General features: G+C 33.3%; 1 protein-coding gene across 2 annotated transcripts in view; it reads left to right on the forward strand.

Moving 5' to 3' along the window:
* LOC128998771 (uncharacterized) overlaps positions 1-25,011 on the forward strand; it is an 80,395-nt gene that overhangs the window by 17,573 nt on the left and 37,811 nt on the right. For both annotated transcript variants that reach the window (XM_054425118.1, XM_054425119.1), the window contains 11 exons: positions 519-737; positions 1,989-2,105; positions 4,710-4,793; positions 6,061-6,183; positions 8,253-8,348; positions 10,518-17,791; positions 18,088-18,201; positions 20,104-20,198; positions 21,286-21,538; positions 21,769-21,938; positions 24,394-24,517. In XM_054425118.1, coding sequence (XP_054281093.1) covers positions 519-737; positions 1,989-2,105; positions 4,710-4,793; positions 6,061-6,183; positions 8,253-8,348; positions 10,518-17,791; positions 18,088-18,201; positions 20,104-20,198; positions 21,286-21,538; positions 21,769-21,938; positions 24,394-24,517 — 8,669 coding nt within the window. The remainder of the gene's footprint in view (positions 1-518; positions 738-1,988; positions 2,106-4,709; positions 4,794-6,060; positions 6,184-8,252; positions 8,349-10,517; positions 17,792-18,087; positions 18,202-20,103; positions 20,199-21,285; positions 21,539-21,768; positions 21,939-24,393; positions 24,518-25,011) is intronic.

Raw genomic sequence — 25,011 nt, forward strand, 5'->3', positions numbered from 1 at the left:
TTTTTAATCAAAAAAGTTTTAGCAGTTTCTAAAAAAAAAAAATTATTATTATAAAAAAGATAAATTATATTTTAAGGAAAGCCATTTGGCTAGTAAGGAATTTTTAAAAAGGAATTATAAATATAGTTCAGCTAGCTTGCTTGAGAAAATTAAGAGTCCAGATTGTACTCAGAGAACGTGTCATGATTTAGGGGCTGCACTAAACTGTACTTTTCTCAGTTTTCCCACACTGCTCACTACCATAGATTTAAAGTACCACTCAGTCCATACATTTTTGTTACTCCTAACTTCAATGCGTTAATGGAGACATAGTATCTTTCAGTGTTTTTATTTTATTTAGCATTTTGAGAGTTATAAATGTTTGAATATAATATTTAACATTTTCAAAACGGTTTTCACTATTTTTCTTGTTTAAAAAATTTTCTGCTCACCCTGTACAGTGTAGGGTACAAAATAGAAAATGTTATGAATAGAAAGTATGGGTGATGATGACGTTGTCTGTCGTTCTGTCTGTTTAGATGCAGAGTTCCGCCTCCACGTCTTGTTTCCTCGCAAGTTACAAATTACTCATCTATTGTCCAAGCCATTCATAGGCCACATAATACATCAGATACGACCCGTACAGTTACCTACCACGGCTCTCCACCTCAAAGTGACTCAGACAATCTCGAAGAAAAACAAAGATCACCTCGCTTCAATGATTCCAAAGAAAGGTTCTATGAGAAGCCCAAGACTGAGTAAGTAATTGTTTATTTTTGTACATACCAAAGATGTGGTACATAAATATATAGGGTTAATACACAATAATGCTAAACATATTCCTCTGTTACCGTGATATTGGAAAATCATATTCTGTTAGTTCTGAACAGCATTAAAACAAATCTACTAAGAACATTTGTATTACAGTAGCCTATTTATTTTTTAAATAATGCTATGATCCTGCTCCAAATTCCAAATGGCCTTCTGTTCTTGAGGCCTACTTCAATCTTTCTTTGACACATCTTTTTCAAGAACCAGATCCTAAATTGTAACTTTTACTGTTTGCGTCTTTATAATTTGTTTGCATAATTTTAACTAAGGCAGCTGTTTATGAAAAAACCTATGGTTTTTATTTTAAGTATTATTTATTTTAAAAGTCATTAGGTTGGGTTGTAATGGATCACCCATACGTTTTACAACTGCAGGGGTGTTTTTTAAACTTAGTTTGAATGGACAAAAAAATGGAAGAGACGTGTGATTAGAGAATGACTGACTTTAGAGATGTGTTGATTCTCGATACCACCTATTCTTTGACAATTGGTGTTCTAGGATAGAGAATCCATTGTCGAGAGCTGATATCGATATTGATACCAGACATTGAATAGGAAAAGTTAAAGTTTGGAATTCAATTTTAAATTTCTGCTAAAATTGCCACACCTAAAAGCAATGAAAGAAAGGTCAGCAATGTAATTTCTTGCTTTGAAGCACACGAAACACCATTCTCAGATGAAAAATCAAACTGTTATAAAATTATCATCATGGGAAAGCTATAGATTAATTTTGAGCGTAAAATACCCAGATCTGATATAACTTATGGCATAAGATTTTGATGAGCATAAAACCATGGTACACGTATATACCTAGCATGATTTTGTTGTAAATATAGCCAACAGTTATAACCTCTAATCTAGCAGCCAAGTTAGTAGCCAATCGTACCTGTCAGGTGTATCATGATGCTTGTGTCGAAAACCAAGAGATTTTTTAGGTATCGTTATCGAGGATGAACTAAATTTGCTATTGACAAATCTCTAAATAAAATACACAAAGGGGAGAAATTGTAAAAATATTTAAATGGACCTCTTATTTTATTGTGATGGGACTAAGTAATACTATATGAACAAACATGTTAAGAAATGTTGTGTGGAATAAAAATAAATCTCATGTAATTATGTTTAACTCTCTGTCAGAGAACCCTAAATTGTTATTAATGATTAAATGTTATGTTGCAGTGACCTTGTTAGAAGAGAAGAGGACATTATTGTTTCTAGACATGAAATGTATACCAAACATCCCTACTCAAGTCACTCTAAACACAGAGAAGTACCAAGTGAAACCAAAGAGCGGGAGTGAGTACTGTATAACATTATAAAGTAGGCCTACAATCACAAAACACTGCTATGACTTAAACTGTTAGCTAACAATAGGGCCATACTATTGTAGGCCATAGAACATGTAGAAAATACACTGTGCACACAATATTTCGTCCCCTGAGGGACTTTGTCAAGTGTAGAGAAAGAGTTTACAAATTACAAAATGGTTGCTGTCAACTATGCAGGGTTGCCACATATTATTAGTCTATTTATAACTATGTACACAACTTTATGCACACACACATATTATATAGACACACTTGGCCTATTATGTATTTAGCTAGCTGCTGGGACAGGTTTATCTTAGGTTAAGGTTGGGGGAGTTCTGGAGTTGGTTATATACTGGAATGCCAGTTCCCAATTTCTTAACATGGAAGGGTTCCATTCATCCTTTGGAAGTGATTTTACGACTTTAGTTGTGAAGCAACTATCAAAGTCCATGCTGTGTTTGTTGGCATGGATGGCCACAGGGTTTTCTTTTGGTGGTGACCATTCATTCTTTCTCTTTAGAGTGTTTTTTGTCTCTGCCTATATATTGGGCCTGGCATTGTTGACATTCCAGTTGATGTATAAGGTTTTCTGTAGTGCAGGTGTGGTGTCCTTTGATTCTGTCAATGACCCTAAATGAACGGGTTTTAAGTATTAAAAAATCTTCAATAAAATTGTCTGTGTTGTTTACTACAGTTTTCATCAAGCATCTATCAACAGTAACCCACTTCTTGTATGTCACTTGGTCAATCATCTCCTCATTAAATTTAGCAGTCAGCATGTCTTTAAGTGGTAGCACCTGGGCAGTCTTTACAGTTATTCATATAAGTGCTGAGAAGGTGGGTTGCACATTATTTTAGCCAGGCAAAAATGATAAGACTTCAAAGAGAAGTCATCATCAAAGACAAGCATATTCATTTTTGTTCCATTTATCATTTACTTTGTGTTTTGATGTAATGTACATACACAAACAGTGTGTGTTCCACTTTTACCAGCTAATGTACAGTTTTTGAGCCTAAGCTCACAAAATTTTGAAAAACTAATTTGACTTGTTGGGAGTTTTTCTTTAAACAACTGAAATATATTTTTTTTTAATTAGCTAAAATCAATCGTTTTTGAACATAGGTAGAATTTCCTTCATCAGCTTTCATAAAGACACAGTCTTTTTTCCTGGCATCATTCTACTAACATCATCCGAATTGTAAAAGTCTTTAACTTGGCTGACAATATTATCATTTAATGTTCTTCCAGGTTTAGGATTAGGAGTAGAGAGTATCCCCTTTTCCTTAACAATTTTTTTGACTGCTCTGGCTAAATAACTGCTTACCCCAAACTCATCTTGGATTTTTTTTATGCTCCAGCTCAAAGGTAAAACATACAAAATTGTCATTCGTTCACTCATTTTTGTTGTAACGGCAACTTTTCTTTTAAGTTGTTGTATTTTTCTGATTCTTCTAGTATAACCACAGATGGTTCTTCTTGATTTAATTCTGGTAAGAGTCTTTTCTAAGCTTAACTTAACTTTTTCAAGTTTTTTTTACGTTTAGCTAGGCACAGAACTTTTTTTCTTTTTAAATGGCGATTCGCCATTCGCCAATAAGTTCCAGTGACTTGTTTAAAAAATCTATCGAGGACTGAGGATCTGTGAATGAGTCATCTAAACTTCTACTACTACACTGTAAAACCTCTTTTTTGGCTTTAAATTTCTTATAAATACTTTTTCTACGTTTATCTTATATTTTTCATCCCATTACTTATTTCTAAATCTAGAAAGCACATCCAGTCTGTAACATTTCTTAAGGTCTTTGTCTTTGTACATTTTTGGTGATTTTGATCTTTAAATGGGTTGCAACATTTAGCAGCAATGGTAGCCCAGTTTTTTTTTTGTGATTTCATGTTATAAATTATTTTTCATCATCAAAATTAAGATTATTTATTGTAACGTTTAAGGATATTAACTCACCAAATCCTTCAACCAACCTATCAGAACCACTCCCCCAAGGCTCATATCCAAGTGACAGCAACAGATGTAAGACCAGCAATATTCATAAGCCAGACACTACCTTTTCCAGCAATATTCATAATGCAGCCATTCCATGCAATAATACTAACAAGAGATATATGTCAAATGTATCTATATTCGATACAGACTGCAAGCATGATAATGTTGCTAGATTAAAAGCCACACTTAACTCGTTTTGTGAGTTGATCACTTGGGATTTAAGGCTAGACTCTAAACGGCACAGTGCGGCTCAAGATTCTAATCTCGTTCACCCATTTCCAATGTAATTTTATCATTCAATATTTTTAAATTTAAGCAAATTTCTAAACATGGAAAAAACTATTTCAAATTTAATTATTCCAAATTTTTTTGGGGACCTAGAGCTGATTTTTATCTCTGTATTACTATAGCCCTATTCAGCGATGAACATTATTTTAAATAAACATTATTGAGTCATTTGTCTGTTAGTGAACAGGTTCTGTTAAAATTATCAAGCAATAGAAAATCTTATTAGGCTAATGGTTTTTGTTAAAAGGTATTGATTTGGGATTTAGGTCATCATTCAAGATCTAAAGTTAATAATGTTTTAGGCGCAAACTCAATAGATTGGAGTCTTCTGGATACCACAAATCGCGCAGTGTTGAGGAAGAGGTTTCATCCAAGAGCAGTAAAAAGTATGTATAACAAACTAATATAATCTTTAGATGAGTTTTTCCACCTTTGTTCACAAAAGAACTAAAAAGTATATTTCAGGACAAATTGTGTTAAAATAGATAAGGTTCAGAGACTGCTGTATTTTTAATATAATTTTTTGACAATATTTATATGTACCTATGTGCATGAAATAAATAAAGAATTTTCGATTTGATTTGATTTGATACTGTGTGCTTAAATAGTTACAACCAATATTTTTATATTATTTGATTTAAATACTATTGTGGCCTGTGAACACAAAAATTGTGTTTTTAAGTGGTGTATTATTGTTACAATGTTAATTAATAGGAAACATTCCCCTCCATGAAACAAGTTATAATATCTGCTTATCAATTTAATTCCTGTTTATCAATTTGATTCCTTCATCATAGAAATTTATAAAACAATGGTTCAACGATGAATATGTGACAACACAGTTCACACAATACAAAATGTTTTTCATTTAGGATAATTGCACACAATCATATTAAACTTCATGTGAAACAAATGTGATCTGTGGTTTGGATCTACTTTAAGTTTTATTCCTAGACCGATAATTATGTATTTTTTATTGATAATGTTTTTGATAAGAAAATTCATCTAGAATTGACCTATTGCAACAATGGATCGATTAAAAATGCTTGTGCTGAGTTGCGTTGTCATTTTTGTTTGCCGAAAATGTCTTGCATCGAGAATGTGAGAAAATAACAAGATAGTATTACGATTTCTAACCAACCTAATAACTAGTCAATGAGGGCTATTTTAATTACATCGTCATTTAATTTAAATAGTATGTTATCTTAGCTTAAATATATTTTGTTATACAATTCCCTTTTTTATAGTTGAGCTATAAGATTTAAGCTAGGGCAAAGGGTAACTTCCTACTTCAAAGATAGCATTAGGCCTAGGTGTCATTTATACGTAATTTTGTCACTAAAGAATAGTACTTGCAACTGCTAAACATGCACATAATTAAATTGACGTTAGTTCGATTGATGACTTAAGTATTCATTTTGTATGTGAAGTGTTACTGGGATATAAAACTTAACTTTTTGTTTTTATTTCGGTGATTCTTGTTGGGGACTCAAAAACTTTGCGAAAATCTCAAAAATCCTACAACAGAATAGTTTGTTGTGTGGAATAACATACAACTACAACAAATAAATAGTTTTGAAAACCATTAGCTTTAGCAGTCCTTTTTTATGGCAAAGGAGACAAAATTTACCTAAGAACATTAATTTTTTTCAGGAAAAGATTTGAAAAAGCAGAGACAGTAACCAGTGGATCCTACTCCAGTTCCAACTATAGTTCCAGTTCCAGTAAATCCATGTTAGATGATGTGAGGATTGAAATCAAACCCAACAGGAGAGAGTAAGTCAGCTGTCAGTTGGAGGGTTGTACCGAAAAAGTCGGTGCAATACTATTCTAGCCTAGGAGGATTAAACATTAACAAGAGGGCACGCGAATAGGGATATACATGTTGCCGTGAAGCCAGCTTTAGCAGAACACTAGAGGGGCACGCGGAGCCGTAGATTGGCAAACCGCTACGCTGAACGTACGTGATTTTCACACGTTCGTAGTGGCCGCCGCTATAACAAGGGAGAAATAGGCTAAAACAAGATGCGAGCAGTTTCAAATTAAAATTGCCGCTAAACTTAAACACCTATGTTACTCACTGATGGCATTCTTCAAGTAAATTAAATTTCCTATTGAATGGTGTAATTGTTTCCTGCAAAAATTATTATATTGGAGATCAAAGTTGGAAGAATCATCTCGGACCTTAAACATATGATTACTTTAAAATAAATAAATTACTTTTTTTTATATTACTTTTTGAAATAAATATCATGTACCTATCTATACAAATTATCAATTTATTTCTGTTCCCTAAGAGTTTCTCGCAATAGAAATAATATATTCACCAATATTTAATTGGAGTATTAAATAAAAGAACCATATTAACTTGTTTTACAGATTTAAAAAAGCTTATTAAGTTTAGGTTTAAATAAAAATCCAATTTGGATGGTGAAATTAATATTAAATTAGAGTTCCTTATTATAACTTTTTCAAATTTTTTGCTACTTTTCAAGCCATTTATGTGCTAGGCAGGTAATTTGAAATAGCCAAAGTCAAGAAAAAAATCAAATCAGTGTTCGCTTTTATTACACTCACAGCTGTTCCAATTAAATTGAAACCATAAAAAGTAAAACATTTTCTTACCCATTAAATTTTGGATTTTTTATGTAATATTGAGCCTTATTATGAGAGCTTAATGTTAAGTCATATCAAATAAACTTTGAGTAAAAAGTGAAATCTTTCTGCCCCTCCAGTGAAACTTGAGCGTGTCCTCCCCTTAAGGGTCCTTGGAGGCTAGCGGCCATCTTGGATAATTTTAAACAGCTGCTCAAGAGTTATTTATCGTCCAAAAATAGTTTTTCTAACGCCAAAGTGATTATAATTTTTATATCTAAAATACTGTGGGATTAGAAATGTACTTAGTAGTTTTGAATTGTACTCCAAGGGAGTCCATGGAAGCTAACGGCCATCTTGGATTTGCCTGCCATAAGAGCAACGTTAATTTCAAACAGCCGCTGAAGAGTTATTGTCCTCTCAAAATATTTTTTCAAACTCCAGAGTGATTGCTATTTAAATATCTAGTTCTCTAATTGTTTTACGAGCTGAATGTCTAGGCTCCAAGGACTCTTAATGTTTAATCCTCCTAGATTCTAGCGTAATTAAGACATCAGTTCGGTATAGTAATTTCCCCAAACAGTAGTTTGCTCTGTTGCTGCCAGCTTCTCAAATTATTTCTTGGTTCTAACTTCTTATGGAATTTCAACAATACTTTCCAAAAGAACTTGATTGTATTGAGAGTCTAATAAAGTGTATAGCAATTCATTTGTACAACTTGTAAGGAAAAATACCAAACCAGTTTAATTTGTTTTTTTTTATCAAAGGACATTTATTTGATGGCTATTGGGATTTGGCTGGTTAGTGTTTTTTAAGTTCATCATTGTGAAGGATATGGTACTGATTTAATTTAAGTTGAAATAGTTGGACTTCCTATCCCTACTGTTTTTAACTGCACTACGTTTCAGGAGGAAAGGAAACCTCCTGTTTTCAAGTGATCTTACATCTTAACCCTAATAAGGACCCTAATAATTAACCTTAATAAGGAATAATTTAGCTTCCTTATTAATTCAACTGACTCATCCTAACCTAAGCTTTTCTTTCTTGTTACATATTAACACATAAAAACAACACATCAATGGTGATGTGATAAATACTGCAGGGATTATAAAATCGCAAAAACACCTCAAGTCTCAAATATCACTCTACTTATCAGTCTCAAAGCTAGCATGAAAAAAACAACACACTCGTGGACACAACCACTTACTCTTTATGTATTCTCTAACATTTTGTTTTTTTTTTCTTTTCAGAAGGTATGATTTGGACAGAGACGAACCTCCAAGAAAGAAAATGAAGGATAAAAGTCAACACAGTTCTACAGCCAGCACTTTATCCAGCAACATCAAGTGAGTAAACTTGTTAGCAAACATGTTGAGGATGTCCACATACCAACAATCAAACGGGTTTTGTGAGCTTGTGGGTGGTAACCATATTTAGGCCCAATTTCTTGTAATTTGTCCCACCATTTCGTCACATTATAAAATTTTCCTTGACATGATGAGTCATCCGCATACCATACTTGGTTTGTATCTGGGATGGTTTTTAATTCATAAATTAACGGCAAAGTGGCTAATCCTACAATATCAAAATTTTTTGGTACTAAATAAGTGCAACGTGTTTTACTAGAAAACTAATTATAATTTTACCATAGAAAATTATGTTATTCTACTGCAATTTTTAAACGGTAAGAGATATAAAGAAAACCTAAATATGTAAAATGTTAGTATTAAAAAGGACCTTTCACATTATATGAAATTTGTCATACCTTGCTATTTAAAATTTTGGGTTTTCAGCTTTATTTTGTTCTTCAAATTTGAGATTTTGTTAAATTGGAAAATAACACGGAAAATATCCTTACTACAAGTTATCTTAAAGAGAAGCTCAATAATAAGTTTTGAAAAAAAAATTGTCGCTGTTCTGTTCAGTAGTTAGGGTAATACGGTACTTAACTGCAAAGTCCTTTTTATTAAACATTTTGACCCACCCTGTAAATACGGTTAAAGATAGTTAAATTTTCTTTGTACCAAAATTATCGGGGTGATTATACCTTTAAATTGATGTAGGTATCACACAACCCATGTTTAAATTTGAAAATTTCTCAAAAAGCACCCCTACCCCCCAAATTGGACCCTTTTGAGACAATTTCTCAAAATTGAAAATAATTTTATTGGATTCAGCATGTCCAAATTACGGGGTAATGAGAACAAAAAAGTGTTAAAAGTGTACCTTTGTACACAACAGATATGGAAAGTTTTCAAATGAACACCCTGTATATGTTTCTCTTTTGTAATTTTAAATCGCTCATAGTTTTGCAATGAATTGGTGATTCATTAATAGTATTTCAAAAATGACCGATAACATGTTTTTACTAAGACTTTTTTGTACAATTAAGTTTTTGCCGATGCTATTAAAAAACCAAAAAATGTATTATTATTAGTAAAAGATATAATATCTTAAAATTACATTATAATCCTATGATCATGCAAATTTTCATGGTATAATTTATTAAATTGGTAAAATCCTAATGTAAAATATATTTTATAAATTGGAGAATTAAATGGCTTTTTGTTTTAAGATTAGGTTTAGTAATTAACTGTCTTTGTCTTTAAAACTTAATTTATTTCTTTTAAACTTTTGCTACCACATTGCTTATTATTTTGGTAACTGAAAGGACGTGAAGGGCTTACAAGTGAATCTTAATTTAATTTTTGTTACTTTATTTACTAACTGAAGTTATGAAATATATTTTTTTGTCAACAACAAATGCTTCCCTCACAGATTCCAGCAACATTTTGCTCTGTAACTTAAACGTTAAGTTAGTACTCATGTATATGTGAATAAAGGTTTGAATAGAAAGGGCTTATTGCCTGAGAATAAGGGAGACAAAGGATAGGATAAGCAGGCTTATATTAAGAAATGTAGGCATCCCACTACACTACTGTAACACAGAAGAAAGCACAAGATAAATTGGATATTTTGAGGCCACTGGCCCCTTTTTCAACATTGAAAGTCACTATAGATACTGAAAGGGAAAAGGAAAATGTTAGGTCTATCTGAGGTTGGGGTTACGGGGGCTCCCTGAATTTTGTGAACCATTGATAAGAAAGATAAGAAATCCAGGGAGCCCCCTAACCTCAACCTCAGATATACCTAACATTTTCCCTTTCCCTTTCCTTACCTAAAAAGCAGGCTTAAGACTAAGTATAAATAATAAACAATAATCAATGACTCATTTTACTTGTAAATATTCTTTTGTAAATTCATAGAGTTAGCAACACTGCTTCCTTCACCAGTGAAAGACTTAAGTATCTATTGTGACTCTCAATGTTGAGAAAGGGGCCAGTGGCCTCGAAATATCCAATTTATCTTGTGTTTTCTTCTGTGCTATTGTAGTGTAGTATTGTAACCTACATTTCTTAAGGTAAGCCTGCTTATCCTATCCATTGTCTCCCTTATTCTCAGGCTATTTGTGAATAAAGATAGCTAATTGATTAAAAAATTCTTTTTGTTCACAGGTCATCCTTGAACCGGAGTAGCAGCAATATGCTTTGTAGTTTAGAGGAAATCACGTTGGAACAAAGAGATATAGAGAAGCTCAATCAAAGTACTCAACAATTAAAATCTAATCTTAACAACAGACTGAAAAATATGAAAGCTAAACGATTATTAATGGCAAATTCTAAGACTGAGCCCGCTGCATGCAGTAGTGAATCTGCAGTAAGATCACTCGATGGAGCTATCGATAGCAAAAGTGATAAATGTCAAGATATGTTTTTTAAAGATAAACCTTTACAATCAGAATCGACAAAAGAAGATACTGATTCATTCATTGATAATATTATGTCCAATTTAACCACAAAGTTTGGTTTTAGAAGGGGTGTCTCTAGAACTGACCGACCAGGAAATGTGACCACCAACTCCGATGTAGCAGCTGGCTTGAATATTAATCTTGATAAATGTCTCGCTAACGTACCATCAATTCCATGTGGAATAAATGATTCGCACAAGGGGACTGATGTAAAAGAAGCAAGCTTTCTTGAAACAAATATCAATACAATTAGAAAACCCTTAATATCCAAGGAAGACCAGGCTGAACTCGTTATGACAGTCCAACAAATCCTTTCAGAAAAGGCAAAATCTATGGAAATAGGAAATCAAGCAGCGGAGCCATTAATTGAAAACTCTCTTTGCACAGTTCCAATTAAAGATGATAAGCAACACAATTCTGATATTCCCTCTATTTCTACCACTCCCAATGATGTTTATGTGAATGAAATACAGATTCCAGGTTTAGACGGAATCATTCCTTCTATTCTTGATAAAAATTCAGTCCTTTCTAGTGAAATAAAATCAAACGAGAGCAACGATAAGGTTCAAACTATAAAAGAAAATGAAATCTCTAGTCATAGAACAACTCTAGAACAAAATCTGACAGACAAAGAATCTAAACAAGGGAGCAACAAAAAGAGTGAAACTGTGATTTCAAGCCATAAAGACCACGACAGTAACCTTAATCAAAATCCAAAATTGAGTTGTACCCAAAGTGAAGATTTAAACAAACCAAAAAATAGTTCTAGCTTAAGATCTAAGCTAACTGATGAAATTTCCACTTTCCACAAAGTTGGGACTCCTTGTGGTGGAGCTCTGAGAGGTCTAGTCGAGCGTGATAAAATGATGCCGTCTGGCCAGATAGCAAGTTTAAAACCAGGAGCCTTATTTGATCTGATGGGCGAAGAGAGACCCTCACGATCTTCACCCAAAACCAAATTAAAATCTTTAACTCCAAACATAAGTAGTGAAGTTCATGGTCATGGTGAAACGGAAAAAACTAACTTCCCAATCAAAACTAAAAATCCTGATGATATTCTATCCAAATTATCAGAAAGTGATTTAAGAAAAATCATCACGGAAAATATTGAAGCTCTTCCTATTCCTCCAAATTTGCCTTTCTTAACAAATACTACATGCACAAATGACAATTGCAAAAATGTAACTTCACCAATTCCTAATGAGACTTGGAGAAATCAGATCAACCCTATCCACTCAATTCATGACAATTCCAAAAACATAAGTATTGTTAATGACATTGCTCTACCTGATAGCAAAACAGCTGTTCAACAATCTGATAGTAACTGGAGCACTTATGAAAACCAAAGTTGGAAAAATAAATTAAGTGCTAAAGATCCCAGGTGTAAATCTCAGTTAATAAGCAATGTTGCATCGCCCAATCAGCAATGTTTGGAGAACGTTCAAAATGCACTCAAACCTTTGCCTGAACAAGTAATGTCTTCTTTTGAAAACAAAAATTATAACAGTTCTAATTTCAATAGTTCAGATCCATATATAGAACATCTTAAGGATCCATTTCCCTCAAATCCACCGCTTGTACTTCAAACTGATCCTCTTATTTCGCCTTGTTACGATGGAAGTGCAACTCCTGATCCATACAGACCAGACCCTTATACAATAAGCTTAAATATGGGTTTGGAAAAACAAAGTCATGTTCGTAACGAAGCTAAAGAAATGTTGAATGTCTACCCAAGACCTCCAATGATTAATGAATCAACATATCCCTATGAGTCCCACAACTTCAGGAGAGAGAGCTCTCAGAGACCATCCCTTTTATCCCAAAGTTATTCTCTTGGGAACACATCTCAAGACAGAGATTTGTATTATAATTATATAGATAGTCAACAATCTCATTACTATGATCCCAGAAATACTAGAAGGGTTCCAAGTACATACGCCGAGTGGAAAGCTGAGAGACAATTGGCTGAAAGTAGAAACCTTAATAATTTTCAAACCTCTGAAAGTTCCCAGATTCATTGCAGACAGTCAATGTCTGATCAAAGGAATTATAACAGGCATAGATGGGTTAATGAAAGCTTCCATAATCGAGGGAATAATTATAGTCAGAGCCAAAATCAAACAAAAGAATTTGAAATGAGGAAAAAAATGTCAGCAAGAGACCCACGTCGCAGGAGCGTTGAGGAAAAACCTTCCTCCTCAAATCAGGCTTTGGTAATTGGATCTAATAATGAAGATAGGTATTCCAAAAGACATGACAAATCTTCTAACGAAAATAGATGTGAAAGACCAAATGAAAGAGACACAATCGTACCAGAAAGAAAATATCCAACTGGAAGATTGATCAGAAAGGATGAAGATCGTCAATATGGGTCTAGAGATGGTTCCCAAAGTCGGAGTCACAATAGAACTGCCAAGGAAAGATCAAATCCTACAATGAGTAAAACAAATGAAGAAAAAAGCAAAGATAAATACTTGTCTCCGTTAGACAAACTTTATGCCGAGACCCCAACACCTAAAACTGGTCTTGGTTATGGTTTTCAAAAATTTAGGATACCCAAAGTTAAAGGATCCTTTACTAACAATATCAACAAGAAAACCAAAGAAACTCCCTCCGAAAAGAAATCACTCGGACCTCCTGAAGAAACCAAAAGGCAGGTTGCCCCTCAGATCATTGATGAATCTGTAGAAGATTCTAATGGTTTAGAAATAAATAAAAGCAAACCAAATTTGGATATAGACATTCAAGTTTCAATAAGTAACTTAGACAATGAAAAAATTGAATCCGAACCAAATGCAGTATTGCAGAAAGAAAAATGTACCTCTGCTGACAAACCTGCATCTCCTGTTAGTGATTTGCAAAATACTTCATGCAGAAGAAGTGGTAGGCTTTTGGAAAGAAAGCGAGGTAGACCACCTAAAACAAAATTAGCTTGGAAGAAAGAAAATGAGAAAGAGAATGAATCTACAGACAAGCCACCTGATAAGATTCAGGAAGAAAATGTGCAAAACAATATTAATGTAGTAGATAAATCATTTGAATCAGTATCTATTAATGAAACCACAACCGATAAATTATCAGATTCTGCATCTACCAATGATCCAACAGATAAACCATCTGATTCAGTATCCACTAATGCAACAACAGATAAATCATCTGAGTCAGTATCTACTAATAAAACGGATACAGATAAATCTGAATCTGTATCTACCAATGAAACTACCACAGATAAACTATCTGAAACAGTGTCTACCAATGAAATTACCACAAATAAATCATCTGAATCGGTATCTACCAATGAAACGGCCACCAACATTGGAATCTTCAATAAATTATCAGAAGGTCCCTTGGTAGAGAAGGGAAGGTTAAACACTGAAGTAGATACATCAAGTCTTGAAGTAAACAAACAAGACCTTACATTGGATGAAAATTTGGCAGTGTCATTAGAGAAATGCAACCTGGTTACGAAACCAATAATCTTACCTCAAATGTCACCAGAAAAAGGAAGTAAGAGTGATGCCAACTCAGTTAACATAAAGTCTGCATCAGTTGGAACTAATCAAAATCCTAATGAAGCCAACTCAATCATGACATGCAACGCTGAAAATTATGAAACGAATAAGTCAACTGAAATCAAACCGGACACCACAGAAAAAGCTACCCTTAAGAAAATTGAAGAAGATAAGACATTGAAATCTGTCGAAATCCCAGGAACGGTAGACATTGTCTCACAAGTTGAAAATGAACATGTCAACAAAAGCGATGCTGTCAGTAAAACTCCAGATATTTCATTAATTAAACAGGTTGAACTTTTGGAGGGTGTAATAGGCATCAAACTAACCCCTGATAAAATAAGGAAGGTAGCTGAACTCCTATCTGTAACAGAAATAAAAGACATTCCTAAAAGTGAAGAGCACAATAGACAAGGTGGTAAAACTGACAAACCAAATGAAACGTTTCCTAATGAATCCGAAAATGTTGATAATAGGATTGACAAACCTCATAATTTGGATCAGTCTGACTTGATAAATGATGAAAAACAGGAATCTTCCAATTTAAAACCAAAGAGAAAGTATAGAAATGAGTTGGACAGATTACAAGAAGATATAAGTAAATACCATGATTCTGAAGCTATTGCCGCTGCTTCTGGTCCCAGACAATGTAGGCTTCAGAAAGAAAAACACACCAACCAAACGCAAATAAAAATTAATCAAAATGCTAAAAGTAAATCTAAGAAATACAGAGAAGACACCGATGACTTTAAAGAAATGTCTCTAAAAGACCAATTGCTTGAAAATAAGGAAGTTGATGAGTGTGATACTAGTGAAAGAAAAGAGGATGAAGAGAGCCCCGACGAAGAACATGTCGGAGGTTCTGACTCCGATTCAAGTGATGATATACATTTATATTCCGAAAAGATGAAAACTAAATATAGTTTCATTTTAGAGGAGGCAAAAGAAGACATATCTAGTGAGAAAATTAAACCAGAAACAAGCGTTGATGAGACAATAAAAATTACAAAATTGCAAAATGACTTAAAAATAGATAGACAAGATATCAAAGATATTGAAAGCACAGGAAGTGTGCAAGAAACATTTGACGAATTTCCCCCGATTCCCCCGATTTCGGTTACAACAACCATTGATAATGAGATAGGTAACATGAATCATGAAGCTACAGATGAAAATTTAGTTAGCCTTACCCAAAGTGAGCCAGCCATAGAAAACAACCATGACAAAAAATCTAATAATTTTGATGAAGAAACACCAAGCAAAATTTTTACTTCTCCCAATCTGCCAAACAAAGCTATCACGAAAAAGCAGAAGAAAAAAACATCTTGGTCAGCAGGAATAATTAAGAAAAAAAGTAGATCAAGGAAATCCCGTAGTTCTGGTGAAAATACAACTGAGTCTGACGTGGAAAACTTAGAAACAGAATTGGGAAATCATACTGATGATGACGGTAATGAAACTGAAAATCATGAACCTACTGAGGATGTGAATGAATTATATGACATAAATTATTTTCAAGAAGGAGAGTCCAAAGCGATGAGTTGCAAACTTTGCTCATACAATGGAAAATCAATAGTTACACACTACGCAATAACTCATCCAAAAGATGAGGTATTAATTTCACGAATGTCACCTGAAGCAGCAAGAGATGCAATAAAGGAATCAGAACAATTTTTTTCACTTTGTGAGGAAAAACAAAAAGACGTTTCTTCATTATTTGCTTGTAGAATTTGTTGTTTTAAGTCGAATAAGTTTTCCAGTTTCTTTGAGCATATGGCTCTTCACACTGGGGAATTTCGCCACGAATGCTGTAAGTGTGGATACAGAACATCAACTCGATCAGGAATATTAAAACATTCTTATAGCCATAATCTGAAGAGTTCAAACGACAAAAGTTGTCGAGTGCTGTACAAAGAGCCCAAGGATAAAACATATTTTGTTGGTTATTTATGTTTACTATGCAATTATTTTCAGATAAGTGAAAAAAATTTGAAAAGACATCTTGAAAATGTACATGAAGTACAAGACTCAAATCAAATTATAAAAATTAATTTTTCTAAAGTATCACTAACTAATCTTGATATCGATCTTGGTAAAAAAATTGAAAGTTCTGTTACTACACTATCTGATGAAAATGAGAAAATAGGAGACATGCCTATAAATGAAGGTGTTGCAGAAGCAAAGAAGCAAGAAATAAATTTCCATTCCAGTGATGCATCGAGTGTAGTGAAGGATACTGATACTTCAATTCAGCCTGAGGAGTTAGAAAATAGTCTTCAAGATAATGTATATTGTGATAAAACACTTGAAGATAAAAATACTCCAGAAATTTGGACAACTGCCAATACTCCAAGAAACAACAGTTCTAAAGGGGTTCAAAACACAGAAAACCTAGAAGAACAAAAAGCTGTGATGATTATTAAAGAGGATTGGTTTTCTAAGATGTGTGATAATATTTCTGAAATGAACCATAAATATTTAACCGAAAACTGTAAAGACTTTGTCAGATATAGGGTTGAGGATTTAAAACACAAATCAAACTCTACGTATATATTTCATGATATTATTCAGCGAGGGATTCCATCTGCACAATCTGTTTTATCTTTGAATAGTTTACTTGACACTTGTATATCCTTTACATATCCCAGAAAAAGTACACGTTCAGATGAAGAAACTGATCAAAGTTTGAGTCAAGAAGTGGAAGAAAATCACAAATTGGAAGAAGCACCAGCACGTCGGCAGTTGCCTGAAAGGACATGTAAAGGAGGATTGATCAAGCAAACCAATGACAAAGACAGTGAGTTAAATATTGATGAAAACGATGACCCAGATTTTTTGGAACTATTTAATTCAATGGAACTGGAAGATAATTGGGAAGATGATTTGGTAAATGAAAACATAGTTTCTCAAACTTTAACTGGAGAACCAGAAAACACTATTATATCAACAGTGACTCATAACAACTTGATGTGTCTCTATGAGCCTTTACAAAATTATCTTAATAAAAATGCAATGAGAAAGCCACTGTCTATTCAAGATAAACCTTACACATCATCATTGCCTCTAAATTCTAACTTTTCAGAATTCACTTATGTAATGAAACAGATATCTCAATTCTCCTTAAAATTGTTAGAGGGCGATGAAGTGAAAGTTGGAGGTTTGAAAGCCGTCACATCAGGTGGCACAAACATATTTTCTTGTTCCCTCAAAACATTTAATAAGGAGTGTGGATTTCAAACACCGGATCTGGGAAGTTTTGGACAGCATATCAACATGCTGCATCATACATCCTATTGGAATGGGATCTGTTGCACATGCAAAGTCCACTTTGTGCAAGACCCTAACAGCCACGACAAGGTTTCCATCAACACGCAAAGCAAAGCTTTCTGTCATCTTGTTCGACAACATGTGATATTCACCAAAAAACCATCAAAGCAAACCTCAAGAGTCAGCTTGGCTAAAAACGAAGGTGAGTCTGATGATTAAGTTTTATGTATGTATTTGAATTATAAAAGTTTTGTGTTTCGCCCTAACAAATTTTATGCTTGTCTTTCACTAACCGCTTTACCTATACAGGGTAAATTGATTTTGGTTTTAATCAAGGGAAACAGAAAATCCTATTTAGTGCATCGATTTAAATACTCAGTGTTCAGGTTAAATAAATAAATAATGAAAAGTAAACATGAATTTTAATTTTAAGTATTATTTCATTATTATTTCCTCCATGAGAAGTTTTAAGTTTGTATAACGTATTGTCTCTTATAGTGCCTCTTACACATGCCGTGCCTCCGACTCCAAGGCTACGTGTAAGGCGACTAAGCGGTGACCAACTCTCTGGCATGGACGCCGAAAATATTCTCCCGATGCCTGTCATTGAAGGTAAACTTCATCTTTTTAGCGATATAAATGTCAAGTACTTCGAAGAATCGATCAGTCAGTAGTTTAGCTCATAAAAGTTATATAGCTTTTAAGCCCTGTACACACCGGAGCGATACTCTATCGCTGGAGTGGCGCGATACTATTCTTAGAATTATATCTGAAGTGTGTACTTATAGTAACAGTACAAGACTCATAAGGATTGTTAAGGCTCAATATAATCAGTTTATTGCAGCGTGCGATATTCTGAGGTGAATAATAATAAACGTAAATTAAATACTGAGCCAAACCATATCCATATCACAGCCATTTTGATGATCTAATATTTCTAACACATCTGATTTAATATAATAAAGCAAAGAACAAGTAACGAGTGTGCTCAAAAGTAAAATTTACATATTAAGCTGATATAGTTTATAGTTTCCTAACACCTTAATCCCCCCTCTTTCCTGAAAAAAAATTGAACATATTTATTTAATTAACTAAACCTAAAGACAACTTATGGTTCGATGATAATGTCCAGCGTTGACCAGTACGCGTCCACACCGTAGACTCCAGAACACAACTACGCTCTCTCTCTGCGCTTCCTATCCCCTCCCCATGTTCTCCAGCTATCAGCTGATTTACCGTTCGATGCGTCAAATATCTCCGATACTTGGGCGATAATATCGCAGCGGAAACAGGTGCTTCCACACCAGAGCGGAAAAGGGACGTGCGGGAAAGCCAGTACGAGTACACCTCAGAAGACCGTAGGGTGCGGTTGCTGTGAGGCTTGTCTAGTTGTAAAAGAGTTGTTTTATAGTTAGTGTTTGTATACTGTACTGTGTGTAAACATAAAAACTATGACATCGTCTGATGAAGAAGAAGTTTTGCTGTTACTAGCCGTGCTAGAAGATGAAAGAGCAAGAAAAATTTGGGTACACGACATCAATAAAGAACGGCTGCAATTTGGCGAGTACCATTCGCTCATGCCCCAGTTAAGAAAAGATGAAAAAAGATGCTACATATATTTTAGAATTAATACTTTATAATTATAATTAAATATACTAGTGCTTTATACTAGTGGCTTGTAGGGACATAAGTCCATAAAAAGCTCAAATATAAAACACATTATTGTAATATTTAAACAAACTCAGAATAAAATTATCCGTGTCAGGATGGATATCCCTGTAGGCCTACTTGGTCTCAAATCATGTCATTGCAATTTCTGTATCTTTGTCCTATATTGTTGCTGTTCAGCATTAGATGTTTTTTTGTTTCCTATGTTTATTTATTATGTTGTATTCTTTAAGCAATCTAAATATTATTAACTAGAATGATGATAGTGACTTTTCTACTATTATAACCTCGTAGTTCTTTCTTAATACTTATTAGTGAATGAACAGCATTTTGTCTTCACCATGACCATCGATATATAACACGATGGATCGTGCACTATGTATGTGACGCGTGAGCTGAGACACGGTCATATATCTCTATATAATACCATAAAGAGTACACATAAAGCTACAGCCCTGCCACCCAGTTATCCTGCCGGTGTACATATCAGTATGACAGAGGCGCATGGTATGGACTAATCTAAGGTGGTTTAGTGCTATATTTTTTCTATTTGTTAATATTTAATGGAGTATGTACTTAGAACATGCCATATGTGTGTGTTCTACATTCAATTGTACGAACAATAGATGAAATTTGACACGTTGTAGGCTACACTGAAGATGAAGTGTGTGGGCCGCTCAACTGTAGTCATTATTATAGGAGTTTCTAATATCCAACTATTCAACAGTCCCGGTTCCATACTTTACAGTAAATAGACAAACGTTGCACATTGTACATGTTGTAGAATATTTCAGCATATTGTGCATAATATTTTGTTGTCATTAATGTGTATTTTGTGTATTTTAGTTTCTGGCCAAGAAGATCAAGAAATTACAAATTCATTGCAGTTTCCTCATCAACCTCCAGAAGCCTGTTTGTCATCGTCTGCAGCTATTTCACAGGTATTAATTGTGCAAGCAATACATTTAAAATAATTATGTTTTGATAGCAAAATTTAACTATCCCTGGATAGTGGATATACTATATTTGATAGTTAAATATACAACTGAATTTTTTACAATCTCCCTTAGAAGAAGTAGTTATTATCATAGTATAAAATTTGTATTAAGATTAATATTTGTGTCTACTGCACTTAAGAAATTTTTCAGTTGGGAAGTAGCTATTACCATTATCTTTGGTTTTTTACTTGCTTTCGGGTTAATCCAACATGGTATAAAAATAGTGGTGTGTCGGTTCCAAAAGAGGGTTCCAACGGTTCTTGGGAAAATAACCAACCCAACCATATAACAAAAATGGACCAAGAACCATTGGAAAAATGTGCCAGTTCCTTAAAAAGATTAGTTGTATATTGTTATTTAAATGTTAATTATTATCCTCTATTAGCTACAATAATAAAATATAAAACTCATAAACATTCCATTGTTATCAATAAGTGATGATAAAAACTCAACTCGGCTGATAACAACATAATGCTTATAGTCTCTAATAGGGTGATTAGTAACAATGGCAACCTGTTATAACATAATGCTTATAGTCTCTAATAGGATGATTAGTAACCATGGATTAGTTATCTAATGTTTTATAGGTTTACAAAATAATTGTTTTCAACCATGGGAACATTATTCAATTTCCCAATTTATTCTCAATTTATTATTATTGATGTGGTTCCCTTCTGAAACAGCACTACCGAATGCCTAATTATGGTCAATGATCTAAAATATGATTGCGCAATGTTGTATTTTAATGTAAAAATGCAAATCATAGCATTAATTCAAATTTGAATATTTCTCCGGGTCCCTAGCCTTTTATAGATAATCAATGCCAAATAATTGTGGTTAATACAAATGACATTTTTGATGGTTCAAAATGTCTTAACTTACTTTAAAGCCAAGAAACATTAATGTGGAGCCCCAAGGTGATGACAATTGTCTGTTTGTTTTCAGACTTTCATGCACAGTTTCACCAATTTCATTGTTAAAATCTTTAGTTAATCATAATACTATGAGTAATATGTAACTGTTGTTACAGACTGATGCTGAAACATCGCTACCAATCAGAGTAGAAGCAATTATAGGTGTCAAAACATTCAAGCTGCCCATTGATATTGAAGGGTCTGTATCCACAATAAAAACAGAGACGAAATATAATGAAATGCGAGCACTTGAGAAGCTAAGGGATTTGTACAAATGTATGGGCATGAATTGCAGCTTTACGTCATCGTCAATGAGAGATTTTTCCATTCATATCGAGAATCACAGAGAAACACAAACAGTGGATCAAGGTAAATAACGTAATAATACCCCAACACGATGACCAATCAGCAGGAAATGATGTGATGTGATGAATGATGGTGTGTTTGTGTGATGTGATGCGTTTCTTGGTATGATGGTCTCTCTATGTGAACACCATACTCTCAGTCAAGTAGTGTCGAACATAAAATATTACACATTTGATAGTTGACAAAATGTCTGAACCTAAGCTTTTTACCTGTTTACTTTCTTTTGTTTACAGGTGAAAACATCCTCGCTGACTTTTGGAACGTTTGCGCTTACTGTCTTACTTCATTCTTAAATGCTAAAGATTTATGCATACATATAAGGAAGAAGCATGCAATCTGCATAATGCAGTGCTCACTCTGTTTTTACCGGGCAAAGTCGATAGCAAACGTGCATTACCATCATGTAAGTTGTCACAAAGTTATAAATACTAGGTTTAGCTATTAATATTTAGTTATATTTATAGCACATTTTTTGCAAATGAGGAAAAAGGTGTGGAAGGGAAAATTTTAATTTATATTTTAAACACATAAAAGTCTTATTAGATGTTTGTTTACAATCTTCATAATTTATTACTAGGGTGATGATGCAATAAAAAACCCATTAGCAGTCCCAAATCCATTAACATTTTTATCACGACAATAATTTTTGTGTTCAAGTACTTCCAAGAACTGTTGAGTTTTATCACTTTTATTTCTTTACGACTTTCCCCATTTCTGTTTTATCGTAAAAATAATAGTTTTATGATGACTGTTAAATGTTATCTCTAACTCAGTCAGTATTTTCGTGAATATTCAATTTGCCGCTGGCCATTGCCTACTGCCATAAAACTGTTTATGGCTACATGTTATTGTAACTAATCTACAATATTATTTTATAAGCTAAAATATTTGTTATGGATATTTTATCTTTCTATTGATTAAACCACAAGCTAGTTGTTGTTGTTTGCATTTTTTTTTTCGTTATGCAAGCCTACTCGGTCTCAAATTATGTTATTGCATGTTCTGTATCTTGTCTTATATTGTTGGATGTGGCTGTTAAGGTTTAAATGTTTTTTTATGTATTTTTTATTGTGTTGAAGGTTCTTTATGCAATCTAAATCTTATGAACTAGAATTATGATAGTGATTTTGCTACCCTCATTGTAACCTAATCAATTTATATAGGTCCTAATAAATAGTTAGGTCTAGGCCTGGGTCTTTTGATTCTTTGGAAGAGCTTTAAAATTTACTAAGATAATTGGATTGAGCCTGAGATAAACTAATGATTGATATGTGTGGGTGTTTACTTTGTAAATGAAAAGACAATAATCTTACTCTGTGATAATCCAAAATTTAGTTTCAGAATAAAACCTTGAGAGAGTTGTATCCATCTTATATTATAGTTAGTTTTGAAGCTTATAAAAAAATATGCTCTTTGCCATTACTTCATCATAACCTCCAGTTTTTCATTGTCGTCTGCTGTGAACAGCTGGCAACTACACTGTCTTTGTACTTAATGCTTTTATATGTTTTTAAAAATTAACGAGACATTGTGTTGGTTGGAAATAATTTACCAGTTGTGTGAAATTATCTGGAATTCCTAAAAACTCTTATCCCAATTTTAAAACCACCTTATCATGGCTATTCAAAGTATCTCAGAGTAAAATAGGAAAAGCCTTTATCTTAACTGTGATTTTTCTTGACACAATCCTGGTAGTAGTAAAAAGTTTTGTTTTAATAATGTGTGGTGCAGTAATTGTTGTTAGAAAACCATGACTGTAGGATACTATCCATTTTCATAGTAATGTCAATGTATTAAAATTAAAAATAATGGTTTAAATGCAGTTCTAAGAAGAAAACCGCAAAAATACGGGTAGCCGTGTACCGTACCGATTTTGTACTGAGAACCGAGGTACAAAATATTGTACCGTACCGACCTTAAATTTTCTGTACCGCATACCCCTAAGTTATATGTAAGTTTAAGTCAGTATAAACTATGGATTGACGACGTTGGAATTTTAGTTCAAGACAAGACAGGATTTTTCATTTCTCATAAGGTCTTGAGAAGAAATCGAGACGGGGTTTACCTTCTCATACATTACGGGAAATGCACGTACGACATTTTAACCTGATTTTGTAACATTTTTAAATGCCTACTGATTTATGACAAATGACTGGTTAAATACAAAATAATAATAATAGACAAGAATATTTACATCTTTAATTGAAAAACATTAATAAAAAACATCAGTATAAAAAAAACAAACATTAAATAGGCCTACCTTAATAAAAATAACTCTTCCGCATTGGAAACATGGTGGGTTTTCAACTTTGAAAAATACAAACTTTATCAGTCTGAAACATCAGTCTTACTAGTTAAGTATTAAATTACAATAATTGTAGAACTTTAAAAATTGCAAAATTTTCAGTCTATAACATTAGTCTTACTAGTTAAGTATCAAGTAACAATTTTTCAGTCTTGTGTTATTTTTATAATGATTTTGGAGTGACTGGTTTTGGCTATGTTTACAGTAGTAAAAAATGTCTCACACTGCTTACACTTAACAAAATTGCTCATCATTTGCGATGTCAAAACAAAAAATTATAAAACAGTTAAAAGCTATAGGCCTACATGTAAAGAATGAATTAAACGAGAACGCAACAACGTGCTCCTGTATTGCAGGTATTGCATTGACTATCCGAAATGGCCTCACCCACTTTATTTCAATCAAAGGGGAGCTAAAATTGTATTTTTAAATACATTGCCTTAATGCTGTACCTGTATAAACTCAAGTTGAGACTGTGAAAGCATCTTCTCGTCAGTGCTACCACCTACTGAGGATTACTTGTAGTATCTGTATATCTGTACGTGTGTTGCAGTCAGTTGACCATGCTGGTGAAAATTTCATGGTTCTTCATTGTGAACAAACAGAGACAAATCTGCCTCAGTTCATAGAAAAGCCCTTCACGGATTATGTTAGTGCCTTCAGATGTAACGCTACAGGTAAGTTGTCAGCTGCTATTATTTCCATTATCTTTGTAACTGATTTTTCCAGTACAGTAAACTTACAATATAGTGTATTTCATTTCTACAGCTTAAAATCACTCTTTTCGACCCAAACACCATTTTAAAAAGAGGATCAAAAACGCATTTTACCCGTGTGATGAAAATTTTTTTGTAACATTGCACTATTCTTTTGGCGTACTAAATTAAAAAAAAACAATGAGACTTTATGTTTGTGTTCAAGTTAGCTCCTGAAATGACTTCCATCTAGTTTTCAGTTTTGCCATTAGAAACAAACAGCTGTTTAGTGAGATATTAAATTGTTTTACGATTGTGTTAGTACACGAGGCTGATCATAACCATTGGATATTTGGAAAACTAAGCTATCGATTGTAACAATAGGTAAATTATTTTTACTATGGCTTTTCTCAAAGAAGATTTTCAATCAACTGCTGAATTTAATAAAAATATATATTATATTTGATTTGTTTGTT

Source organism: Macrosteles quadrilineatus, unplaced genomic scaffold, assembly GCF_028750875.1.
Source record: "Macrosteles quadrilineatus isolate MER2022 unplaced genomic scaffold, UCM_ALF_1.0 Scaffold_7__1_contigs__length_78375512, whole genome shotgun sequence".
Lineage (NCBI taxonomy): Eukaryota > Metazoa > Arthropoda > Insecta > Hemiptera > Cicadellidae > Macrosteles > Macrosteles quadrilineatus.